Source organism: Rosa rugosa, chromosome 1 (assembly GCF_958449725.1).
Source record: "Rosa rugosa chromosome 1, drRosRugo1.1, whole genome shotgun sequence".
NCBI classification, from domain to species: Eukaryota; Viridiplantae; Streptophyta; class Magnoliopsida; order Rosales; family Rosaceae; genus Rosa; species Rosa rugosa.
The window spans coordinates 8420377-8433910 of NC_084820.1; the positions used below are offsets into that span (position 1 = coordinate 8420377).

The following is a 13534-nucleotide window of genomic DNA, read 5'->3' on the forward strand; positions in this document are numbered from 1 at the left end:
TGCCAATTGCGCCGCCACAGCGCATCAACATGAGTCATTGCAACGAATGCATATATATATTTGTGTTGGACATAGGCCTCCAACTATAAGTCCGCTACGTAGAACCCTTGACAGGCGATCTCTATTTCGCTGGACTTGCGAATTGTCACTTTAATGAGACAGTTTTCCCATCGTTAGGGGGAGATTAGAACGTCAATATTCAACAGGAACGACAGGAATTGTCGTGGTCTGTCCCCACTATGTCTCATCTTGATCCCCTAAAAGTGACGAGATCACATATACCTGCTGCAAACATGCCTGCAAGGATTGATGTCCCCATAAGAGGACATGGTGCCACCCAGAGAAGATGGGTATGGCACCACCACCATGGATGGTGGGATGGTGACGCCACAAGGTGGCATAATGGCGTCATAGGCCATGGGTTCCGCTAGAGAGCGTAGGAGACCCATAGGTTCGATGGATTCTCGCACTAAGAATAGAGCAAATTTGGCACAACTTGATCCATTAATCATTGATACTCAAAATCCGTCTCATGAGAATATTTTGGATTGTGGTTATGTCCAAGAGACATCGTTGGGGGACGCCTCAATGTTAGAACCAATTCCTGAGAATATAGAGATCTCTACGAACTACACTAGTGTACATGAGGACGTGGAATTATTGAGACCAATGACATCGAACCTTACTCCGTTGAAGAATGCCAACGTAGAGAAAATTTTCCTAAATGGAAAGATGCGATCCAGGTTGAATTGGATTCACTAACGAAGATGAAGGATTTCGGGCCTGAGATGCCAACACCTCCTAACATAAAACCTGTTGACATTAATAGGTATTCGTTAGATAGCGTGACGAGAAAAAGAGATGGTAATCTCACCTTATGGCGCAAGGTTTCTCACAACGCCCTGGAATCGACTACGAGAAGACATATTCTCTCGTAATGGATGTTATTGCACTCCACTACCTTGTCAGTTTAGTAGTTTCCAAATAACTGAACATGCAGCTTACAAATGTGGTCACTACGTATCTTTATGGGGATCTAGATACGGAATATAATGAAGGTTCTTGTGAACTTCATTTACCCAAGTCAAGTGGCTCTAGACCACGGAGCACGTTTGCAACGAGGTTGAAACGCTCACTAAAGTGACTACTTGATTGGGAAGGGATATAATGAACTATGCCCACGCATTTCCATGACAAGTTCCGGATTTGCAATTGTCGCGGTTTATGTTGATAAACATAATTGGAACCCTTGTGAGTTAAGGAAAACCGCTGAACACCTGAAATCCGAGTTTGAGAGGAAGGACCTTGGGAGAACACGGTTTTGTATACCGCGTCAACAGATGCTTAGGCATTTTGATAAAGTCAAAGATGCACTCACATGGTTGTCCGTAGTCTTGGCCCCTAAAAGGGATCCGTTTTGTCCCAGGGATGATGACGAAGACGTGTTAATAGCAGAAGTGCTTACTTATGTACAATAGGCGCATTATTGTACTTAGCACAATACAAGACCGGACACCTCAATTATTATGAACTTGTTGGCTAGATATAGCCCCGCGCCAACGCAACGCCATTGGATTGGCATAAAGACAATCCTTCGATACTTGAGAGGTACGATTGATATGGGCTTGTTCTATCCCTACAAAGAGAAAAGAAATAACGGAAGTGTGGGATCGGACTCCATAAGGCAAAACGCCACCTTCCGTGCTCCTCCTCCCCTCCATCAAAATGACAACGGTGTCTTGATGGGTTTTGCTGATGCAGGGTATCTCTCTGACCCTCACAAAGGTCGCTCCCAAACGGGTTATGTCTTTACCATGGGAAGCACTGCGATATCTTGGAGGTCTACAAAACAAACTCTTGTTGCTACTTCCTCAAATCATGCAGAGATTATTGCTCTACATGAAGCTGTGCGAGAATGCATATGGCTAAGGTCTATAGTTAGACATATTCGAGGAACTTGTGGTTTGAAGTCTACCACAGATGAACCTACATGCATTTATAAGGATAATGCAGCTTATATTAGACAAATGAAATTAGGTTTCATCAAGGGCGACAACACCAAGCATATATCGCCTAAGTTCTTTTACAACCAGCAACAACAGGCACTTCTAAATATTGAATTGAACCAAATCCGATCTGAGGATAATGTAGCAGACTTATTTACTAATATAAGTCGTTACCAAAATCCACATTCGAGAAACATGTGAAGAGCATCGGATTAAGGAAGTTATCCGAACTCCCATGATTGTAGCAATCAGGGGGAGATATGGACATCAGGGGGAGGTATGATGTCTACATGTTAGATCTCGAAGAGTGAATGACGTGTTGTGCTCTTTTTGTCCTTCGACCAGGGTTATTTTTGTCCTACAGGGTTTTTGTTACCTGGCAAGGTTTTTAACGAGGCAACAATCAAAGCGTCATCACCAAGTTTGAGCGGCACAAGGGGGAGTGTTGAAGGATGTCGACATAATGTGTGCCTCTACAAACTAGGGTTTAGAGTTGTAATAGGAAAGTGTTCTAGGTATTCAATTGTATTCAGATTCTATTACTTATTGTGTACCTTGTAACTCCCTATATAAAGGGCTCCTATTATCAATAGGAAAGTGCTCTAGGTATTCAATTTCTGATAGCTGCTTCTAATTCTCTGCATGTTATTTAGTATTACATTCTTTAAAGGCCTAAGTTGAGTCGTTAGAGACCATTACTTGAAATTGATTTGATAGTTGTAGAAATAATTTCTGTTTCTGGATGTCTCTAATAGAGGAGCAAAAGATAAGTTTAAACATTAGAACACAAGTGATCCAATTAATGTGGTTCGAATTCACCCAATTTGAGCCGGTTCTTAAAGGCTCTCTCCTACATAGGTTAGGTATAAGGTTCATGTTAACTTCTACATTTTAATGTATTGTACCATATCATATTCCCCTCTAAGATTAGTTGTGCCTCATTGACCAAAAGAAAGAAAAAAGTAAGTGGTGCCTCATTTAACTAAGATAAACATTACTGGTACTGATGGATTTCCAGTTTGTGTTTTTGCAGGTGCCGATTTGCTTTCTGCTACAATTGTGGAAAAGCAGCTCCCGTAGTTTCTCGTACTCATATTTGCCCGAGCTGTAACCACTAATAATCTTTCTATATATGCTCCACGTCTGAGAATCGTGCTTTGGACTTTAAAGGTGGTTTTATTTTTATTTTTATGAGAGACTTTAAAGGTAGTTTGGATTACACAATGGAGGGCAACTCAGCTATCACTATGCCTCCTGATGTCATAATATTAGAGTCATCATTCATCAAACTTAGTCTTCAAACTTATTATATGACAGGTGATATGGTGGTATCTTATTTGTTGTACACATGAAAGATATTACATGTTTTGGTTGATGATAAGGAAAAAAAAGGTTGATGATAAGGAAACACACACTCGCATCACTGAGAATTTGAGATGACGTCACACTTGTGGAATTTAGTATCTCATTCTCTTTACTTATAAACCTCTCATTCTCTCCTCATACCGCAAGTGATTCTAATACATACATTCTCTTCATCTCTTGACTAGTTCACAAATCTGTATAGTTTTTTTATGAGTTGTGTGGATGCTAGTTATATAAATTTTTCAGATAATATAATAAACGAAGTCTAATTTTTGAACTATGGTTGAAAATGCTCTAAATTACAAGATATCACCTTTTGATCGAATTAACTACCTTACATTCGAAGCAGAGGTACTTCTTCTACCTCCTATCTTTATTTTTTTAGTACAATTCTACCTTTTACCTCATGCACAATAACTAATACCCTTTACTTTAAAATTATTTTCAAATTATGCTAATTATTAGAGAAAATTTACATTAATGTAATAATACTTTTTATTTTTATTTTAGAAAAGTTGTTTTTTTTTCTTGTGTTTTTTTTTTTTTTAAGAATGAATGAAAAGTTGTTTTTGGGATGCAAAAGGAAATGAAATAATTTCCTGAAGCAAAAGAAAATAGGGGGGAAAATGGTTCCTTCCATACTATGAATCACTTCCCCCTTCTTTTCTTGCATTTATTACTCACAACACATTATTTTATTGCATTAATTACAAAATTTCTAATAACTTTTCGAACAACTTTCCTTATGTTACCAAGAGAGATTCTTACATAGGTCAAATATATCACGTGGTGGTGGGGCAGCCCACTCAAAATTCATAAAATTTTAAATGTATTCCGAAACTATCCTTACTTATTAAAATGAAATACTAAAAACACCCCCTTGCATGTTCACTGAGATTGGACAGCCCTACCAGCCACGTGGTACGTTTGTCATACATAAGAATTGCCCTGTTAGCAAGAGAGATTCTTATATAAGGCAAACGTACCACGTGGTGGTGGGGCAGCCCACTCAAAATTTATAAAATTTTAAATGTATTTTGAAACTGTCCTTACTTAATTAAAATGAAATACCAAAAACATTCTCTTGCATGTTCAATGATTGGACAGCCCTATCAGCCACTTGGTACGTTTGCCCTATGTAAACATTGAAATGATAAGTTATTCGGAAATTTCATTTCTCTTTCCTTGGGAAAGACAAAAAAATTATTTTCATTTCTGCGAACCAAACAACGGCTAAAGGTGGCCCCATTAAAACCTTGTTCAGATAAAAAAAAATTCATTAGGACAAAGCTCTGAATCGAGGAAAGAGTACCACCACATAAAAAGAGCCAAGTTTGTAGTTGACCGTTGTCATCTCGGATTGAAACATCTCTCGCTTGGTAATGACTAGCCACAAACAGCGCCAGCATCGTGATGAAGACAGATCGAATGAAGTAACTGAAATGTGCCGGTACATCAAGTAAACTAGATTTGATACAAAGGTAAATTGACTTGTACATAAATAGACTATCTTGTCAGAGGTGGTCCTTTAAAGCGGGAGTGATTGAAAACTGCAGTAGAAGTAGTAGAAGACTGGAAGTTGAAGGTTCCCAAATCACACGCCTCAATTTCTGCGACGACTCCCCAAAAATGCTCACCTCCAAACCCTCTCACTCTCACTCTCACTCTCCAATTCGAATTCTCACCGTCGACGACGATGCCGACGCTGACGTCATCTTCCCTCCGATTCCCCACAGCTCCTCCTCCCCCGCGATCGCCCTCCACGACGATCGCAAAGACCCATCTGCCCCCAGATCATCTCCCTCCCCGACCAAAGTACCCACCTTTATCGACCTCTCCGACGAACCCGACGACGGAGACGACGACGAGATTCGGATTCTCCGATTCAAACCCACCAAAACCCACTTCAAAAAGCGAAGAACAAACCCGTTTACATCCGGGTCCGTATCCGAACCCGGCCAGTCCTCCTCCGATTCTCTCACCGACTACCCACCGTTCGTCTGTGATATTTGCGCCGACGACAAGCTCGGGTACCAATCTTTTCCGATCGAGAATTGCAACCATGTGTATTGCTCCGATTGTGTGATCAACTACATCGATTCCAAGCTCCAAGAAAACGAACCCACAATTCGGTGCCCTGTTCCAGGGTGCAAGGGTCTGCTGGAGCCCGAGTACTGCCGCTCGGTTCTGCCGGCTCAGGTGTTTGCGAGGTGGGGAAAGGCAATGTGTGATGCTGTGATACTCGGGTCGGAGAAATTCTACTGCCCATATCAGGACTGCTCTGCTCTGCTGATCGATGACGGGGAGGAGGTGGTGAGGGAGTCGCAGTGCCCGCATTGTGGGAGAATGTTCTGTGCTCAGTGCAAGGTTGCTTGGCATGTCGGGATGGATTGCAGCGAGTTTCAGAGGCTGAGTGTGGATGAGAGAGGGAATGAAGATGTTATGTTGAGGAACCTGGCGCAGAGCCAGAACTGGAGGAGGTGTCCCAGCTGCATGTTCTATGTCGAAAAGTCTGTTGGTTGCTCCTACATGAAATGCAGGTGATTGGATGAACTTGATGCTCTGCTAGCTGATTGTGTTAGTTTGGGTTTTGGAAATTGAAATGCATAACTTGATTGATACTACTCATATTAGTGCTTAGTTTTGATATTGCTTTCATTGTTTCAGCTACTAGATGCCTCATATAGAGATGTGATTTTGTTTAGGTAGTTGTGAAAGATAGTATTGTTCTAATTGGGAAGAGTGTCTCTTTGTTATATAAGTGAAACATGTTAGTTTCTATATTTAAAGGGTGTGATTTTCATGCTCCACTTGGAACTACTTAAATATGGAGTACAAGTATCAAAATGTGGAGTGACTATTTTAATGTGTCTTATTCGTATCCTATCAAAACCTCTTAGACTAGATATGACTCCTTCAACTTGGATAGACATTCTCTTTTGGGTGTATATATAATGTTTTTGTTTTAATATTCTTCATCATCAAAGTTGTTTTGCTGCAGGTGTGGATCTCCAGATTGTCTCTTTGTTTTACTGATGGATTGCCAATGTAAATTGCTGCAGGTGTGGATATGCATTCTGTTACAATTGTGGAGTACAAGCTGTCAGTCATACCTGTCGAAGCTGTCATAAGTAATGCTATAAGACAATCTTGTTGCAAAACTACAGGTTTTTCTATCTCAGGTTGATTGCAATAGCACAGGTTGCTCTATGTAGTTGGATTTAGCAACCGCTCTGCTTCCTTTTTAATGCAATATGATACTAGAGAACCAGAGGACATGTTGTGTCATAGGTGATATGACATTATCTTAGCTGTGTAAAGGGGGTTTACATTAGGGAAGTTTTAGAAGACTTATTGAATGAAAATGAATGCTTTGAGAGAATATTGTATATACATCACTTTTTCTGGTAACTGAGTTCAAGTTTATTTTTCATAAAGATGATCATGTTCTGTATAATTTTGGTTGAGTTTCGAGTAAACTATCCAAAATTGACCACCTTTTATGTCAATACGACTATGTTTACCAAAATATTGACCTTAATATCAAAGAAATTATCATGCATGCATTATAGTTGAACTTGCAGGCAAGTAGACATGTGTCTTTATACCTTTGAGGTCTCTGAGACCTTAGTCAGCAGACTCTTGTCACATTCTTTGTGGAGGATTTGAGGCATTGTCGTAACAATGGCTGCTGGTCATTGAGTGGAAGTCGAACATGTCCTCCATTTTGTGGGAGATGTCTTGGAAACAAGATCAAAATTGCGGCAACGAGGTCCATTGCCCAGCATCGTCTTGTTGATAGCAGCGTTGCAGCTGTTGTGTTTCCGGCTTTACGAATTTTTTTGTTGATGTCTATTATGTGTTTTCCAGTGGGAGTAATATTATGGAGGCAAAATAAAGGCCGGTCATGAATGTCTATTCTCTTAGACTTCTGCAGATTTGAAAATTGTGGACGCTCAAATAATGCAGGTCAATCCATCGACTATTGGGAAAATAGATTTTAGGAGTTGCTTCAAGTGATAGACCGTAAAAATTTAGACTTGATTTTTTTTTTCTCGGTTTTTGACTTTTTTCATTTTGAAAAATTGTAAAAGACTAAAAGTAAACTGAATCGTGTTTTAGGGAAACGATATTTGAGAGAAAATTGTTGTATCTTCTCATTGATAATAGGGGTCTTTTTATATAGAGGATTACAATGCATAGAATCTGAATTGTACAAGGAAATGTAATCATACAATGAATGGATATATCTAAGATATTCTCCGAGATTCTCTCTAATTAAAATTCTATTACTACTAAGTCAAGTAACCTAGAGTTTGGGCCAGACACACAAATAGAGATTTACTTGAACACTCCTCCTTGTATCGCTCAAACGCGGTGCTTCTCTCATTGCCTCGCTAAAAACCTTGCCGAGTAACAAAAACCCAGTGGGACAAAAATAACCTCGGTCGAAAAGGAAAAAGAGCACAACACACCCTTCACGTTTCGAGACCATACGCATAGACATCTCCCCCTGATGTTTGCATCCCCCCTGATGACTACGGTCATGGGAGTTCGGATAACTTCCGTAAATGATGCTACCAACATGTTTCTCGAAAGTGGAATTTAGGCAATGACTTAGTGAGCAAGCCTGCCATACTGTCCTCAGATTGAACCTAGTTCACTTTGATCTTAAGGAGAGTCTGTTGTTGCTGATTATCTTTGGTGTTGTCGCTTTTGATGTAGCCTTGCTTCATTTGTTCAAAATAAGCAGCATTATCCTAAATGCTCGTAGGCTTATCTGTGGTAGACTTCAAACCACAATTTTTCGAACATGCGTAATTATGGATCCAATCCATATACATTCACGAACCACTTCGTGAAGAGCAATGATCTCTGCATTGTTCGAAGGTATAGCAACTAGGGTCTGTTCTGTAGACCTCCAAGATATCATGGTCTTTACCCATGGTGAACACTTAACCAATTTGGGAATGACCTTTGTGTGGGTCAGAGAGATACCCAATATCAGCAAAACCTTCCAAAACTCTTATCGTTTGGGGTGGGGATAGTGGACGCAGGCTAGTGTTGGCGGCGTTCCTAGTGTGTGATGGGTTCGAATCCATCGTCTCTCTGTAGGGATAGAACAAGCCCATATCAATCATACATCTCAAGTATCGAAAGATATCCTTTACACCAATCCAATGGCGTCGCGTTGGCGCAGAGCTATGCCTTAGCTAACAAGTTCATGGCAAATGAGATGTCCGGTCTTGTGCATTGAGCTAAGTACAATAATGCGCCTATTGTACTTATGTAGGGCACTTCTGCCTCTAGCACATCTTCGCCATCATCCTTCGGACGAAGAGGATCATTTTCAGGATCAAGACTAGGGACGATCATGGGGGTGCTTGAAGGTTTGACATTGTCAAAATGTCTAAGCATCTATCAACACGATGCTCAAGTTCCAAATCGAGACATAATCGTGTTCTCCCAAAATCCTTCATCTCAAACTCAAATTTCAAGTTTTCAGTGGTTTCCCTTAACTCTTGAAGGGCTTCTAATGAATATCATGTCCAACATGAACCGCAATAGAATCCGAAACTTGTTATAGAAACGCGCGGGCATATCCCTTCCCAATCAATTAATCATCTTAGTGAGCATTTCAACCTTATTGTAAACGCGCTCCGTGGTCTAGAGCCACTTGACTTGGGTAAATGAAGTTTACCATGAACCTTCATGTACATTCCGTATCTAGATCCCCATAGAGATACGTAGTGACCACATTTGTAAGCTGCATGATCAGTTATTCGGAAACTACCAAACTGACAGGGTAGTGGAGTGCAATGACATCCATTACGAGAGAATATGTCTCATCGTAGTCGATTCCAGGGCGTTTTATGAGAAGCCTTGCGCCATAAGGCGAGATCACCATATCTTTTTCTCACTACGCTTTCTAACGAAGACCCATTAGTCAACATGTTTTATGTTAGGAGGTGTTGACATCATTTGCTCAAAAACCTTCCTCTTCGTTAGAGAATCCAACTTAACCTGGATCGCATCTTTCCATTTAGGCCAAATCTTTCTACATTGGTATTCATTCATCAACGGAGCGTGGTTCGGTATCATCGGACTCAACAAACTCATGCGCAACGAAATGCGCAACTACATCATCAATTATGATGGAGTTTCTATCCCACGTCTCATGTACATTAGTGTAATTTTCATAGAGCTCTATATTCTCAGGAATAGGTTCTGACGTTGAGGCGTCCCCCAACGATAACCATAATCCGGAAGATTCTCATGAGATGGATTTTGAGTTTTGATGATCAAAGGATTGGAATGTGCCAAAGAATCTTTCAAACCCACGGGCCTCCCACGCATCCTAGCTAGGGCCATGGCCTATAACGCCAGAGTGCCACTCTATTTGGCATTGGCGCCATGCCTACCTCCGTGTAGGGTGGCGCTACATCCTCTCGTAGGGACGTCCATCCTTGCAGGCATGTTTGCAGCATATTTGTGTGATCTCATCACTTTAACGGGGATCGGGATGAGACATAGTGGGGACAGGCCACGACAATTCCTGTCGTTCCTGCTGAACATCCGTGTTCTTATCTCCCCTTAACGACTGGAAGACTGTCTCATCAAAGTGACAACCCGCAAATCTAGCGGTTAGGAGATCGCCTTGCAAGGGTATTAAGTGGCGGACGATTGTTGGAGTCTCAAATCCAACGTAGTTGCCCATTCGTCTGTAAAGACCTGTCATAGTGCGCTGTGGCGGCGCAATTGGCACATAAATGGCACACTCAAATATGCGTAAGTACAATACTTGTACCCAGTCACTAGCTGTAACGCAGAGGTAGATTGAGTGGCAGTGGGTCGTAGAGGAATTGGCATAGCTGCATGTGATATTGCATCACCCCAAGCGGATATAAGGAGGTTGGTGCACATTACCAAATCATGACGACTATCGTAGTCGTTTCTGCGAGACCATTTGGGTGTGTATATGGGAATATGATATCCAATATCAGTCTCATTGCAATAACCATCGAAAGTCTTCGATGTAAACTTTCTAGCATAGTCAAATCCAATTGACTGAATAGGATGATTCGGGGAGTGAGCCCGTTGTCATATGATATGTGCTAGGAGTGTAGCATAAGCAGCATTACAAGTGGACAATGGCACAACACGTGACCAGTGTGTTTGCGTGTTAATCATCATGAGATATTTAAACGTCCGCAAGTTGGTTGAATCAGTCCATAGAATCCCCATGGGTTCTATGTAAGAACAAAATGAGTATTTTCATATCCTTTGCCTAGGACTGTCTCAGTCCTAATTTCTCTAAGGAACGAGCTTTGTAAAACGAGCGAGAGGCTTTAGAAGCAACCAATGAGGATTTTGGTTGGGCCTGAGCGTCTGAAACGCTATTTGAAGCAAGTTGCTGATTGCAGCATCACCTGGGGTGCCATCACCATGATGGACGCCATCCATGGTGTCATGGATATGGACTGTGCCAGCCCTAGGCTGGTGGTGGACGGCGGCAGTGCCAGAGGCAACGGCGGCGGTCACACTTAGTTCAAGAATCAACCTTTGATTCATGCTTCATTTCGCTTGAGAGAATGGATGTCCGTGTGAAGTCTTTTGTAGAAGGATCATCATATCATGACTAGGATGATCTATCCTGTCGTGATAAAGCCAATATGTGTCTAAATTCAAGAGATATTCTCTCATAACTTTTATTGGATTAATAGCTCGAATAGTGACATAGAGTCCACTAGAGAGACACATAAACTTCTCTAAGATGCGCCTTTGTTCGCAATCATTAGAGGTATTGCAAAGGAACTCATTTCTGTTCTCTACATGCGTTTTCGCATGGAATCCGTTGGCTATTCATAGGGTACGATTTGCCCTAAGAGCGTAGAGAGTTTCTGTGACAGTAATCAAGGTGCAATTTAGCAAGTGGAACTTGGGCTATTCCATGTCCTTGAATTAATACCGATGGCCCAGCCATCGTAGTCACAAAGTCATATGCTCAGAATAAAAAATGGAGTCATAATGAAAAGAACTCGAAATTTTATTTATAAGCCAACGGAGTTACATCATTGTCTCTTTGACCAAAGAAAATCTAATCCAAAATGCTAGCTAATGCAAAACAATGGTAGTTGTCTAACTTCTTTCTGTAATTCGAAAATAAATGTGACCATGTGAGTAGAAAGATGTCGGTGGAGCAAGGCTCGCTTAAGTACCACTAATCTCATAACCTTCCTAAACATCACACTTACTTTGGGTGAGCCTACTTTCAAGAATGACTAAACCATTGGTATAAAAATATATGGAAATTGCCTATTACATCTCTTGGAAAAATAAAGACTTAAACAGAATTGACGATCTATTAATCCCAGCCAGATTTGTAGTCTTCAACCCTTCACTCTAGATCATCTTCTTGATCTTCTTGTTCCACATCGTGAGCTTCTCTTGCTTCACAATATGCTTTGTAGGCCGTGACAATTTCTTCACGAGCTCTACAAATGTGTGCCCAATGACCAGATACTCCACATCGAGAACATACATCTCTTTGCTCAGACTCCATTGATTTAGGCGCTTTGAAAGCGTCATTTAGATGGCTCTTAGTGTTGGTGGCGCCACCAACATGGCTAGAGGCATTGACTCCCTCTCTCTTTCCACGTTTACCTCTTCGGTTCCGTGTTCGCTTATTTTGGCGGTTACCTTCCCAAGTAGAGCGATTATATAGACCAGAACGTCCAGAAGTATCCCTAAGATTAGGGTTTCGCTCTTGGCACCCTCTCTTAGAGGCGCGACTATAATTGGATTCCGGAATATGCTCTGTTTCCATGGATCTCAAATTATAGTTCTTCACAACAAGGATGTTGTCATGCTTTTCAGCGACATTCATAGCTCCAATAAGCTCATGAAACCTTGTGATCCGTCCTGCAGTAACATCGATTTGATAGTTCTTAGCAACCATCAATGCAGAGACGGGGAAGGTAGAGAGAGTCTTCTCAATCAACATCGCATCTGTGATCTCTTTACCACAGAATTCCATTAAGGATTTAATGCGAAGTGCTTCTGAGTTGTAGTCAAGAACTGACTTGAAATCACAGAAGCGGAGGCTATGCCATCTCACTTCTAGGTCAGGAAGCAGGGAGTCACGGACGTTGCCAAATCTTTCTTCGAGTGAGACCCACAGCCTTCTAGGGTCTTCTTCATTCATATACTCGTACTTGAGCGAATCATCCATATGACGAGTCATTAGGATGATGGCTTTCGCCTTATTTGCCTCTAAGACTGCTCTATTTGCTTCCAAAGCTTGAGCTTGCTCAACAGTTAGCACGTCCTGGCTAGGCTCGAGAATCGTATCCAGGATTCCATTGGCCTTGAGATGTTGGTGGACATCACGAACCCACTTGTGATATCCAGAGCCAGTTGTTTCCAATGGAGCGAAGTCCAGTCTGTTCAGGTTACTCATACTGAAAGAGAACAAGAAATTAGGGTTAGTTTCGGAGCGTAAAAGGCTACCACGAAAACATATAAAATTTCTTAGCGTAGTCGCTTCCAAGAAATTAGGAATTTCCGAGCGTAGTCGCTTCTAAGAAATTCGATTCCAAGAGGTATTGGATTAGATCGAAACAATGATGTTTGTGGTCGATCGTTTTATCTCAACAAACTCTAAGTTTGGAGTACTCTACAAGATCCAAGCTTGGAGTGAGCACGAACCCCCACAGTTCGGCTTTTGGTCTCCCCTATGAAGAAGAAAGGGGGGTAGAAGAAGGGAGGTTGCAAGTCCTTGTTGATTCAGGGCTTGAGAACACGCGCTTGTTGAAAAACAGGTTGCGGGATGTGCGAGGTAGGCAAGCTTTGGGCGAGGCTAGCTGAATGCGGGAGCTGCGGGGGTAGGCTGCGAGTGCTACAGGGCTGCGGGGGCAACAGATGCAAGGCGCGCTCGCGGGGAGCAGCGAGCGCAGGGACGCGTAGGAGCTGCGGGGGCAGCGAGCGAACGTAGGGCTGCGGGGGTAGCAAATGCAGGGCGCGCTCGAGGCGTCTAAGTGCCGCTGTATCTAAGTGTCGCGGTGTCGCGGGGTCGGGAGGTCGCGAGGTTTTGGGGTGCAGGTGTGCGAGCGTGAGAGCAGGCGAGCGTTCGCGGGCGCTGTAGGGGCAGCTAGGCTAACCTG

At 42.0% G+C, this 13534-nt stretch overlaps 1 protein-coding gene across 1 annotated transcript; it reads left to right on the forward strand.

Moving 5' to 3' along the window:
- Nucleotides 1-4899: 4899 nt before the first annotated feature.
- Nucleotides 4900-6833, forward strand: LOC133714602 (E3 ubiquitin-protein ligase RSL1-like). The gene is made up of 2 exons (XM_062140756.1): nt 4900-5911; nt 6434-6833. The coding sequence occupies exons 1-2, from the start codon at nt 5001-5003 to the stop codon at nt 6504-6506; spliced, it is 984 nt and encodes a 327-aa protein (XP_061996740.1). The 5' UTR covers nt 4900-5000; the 3' UTR covers nt 6507-6833.
- Nucleotides 6834-13534: the final 6701 nt, after the last annotated feature.

Coding starts and splice junctions, on each gene's coding strand:
- LOC133714602 (XM_062140756.1), top strand. CDS start 5,001: ATGCTCACCTCCAAACCCTCTCACTCTCACTCTCACTCTCCAATTCGA. Junction 5,912..6,433: donor TGCTCCTACATGAAATGCAG/GTGATTGGATGA, acceptor AAATTGCTGCAG/GTGTGGATATGCATTCTGTT.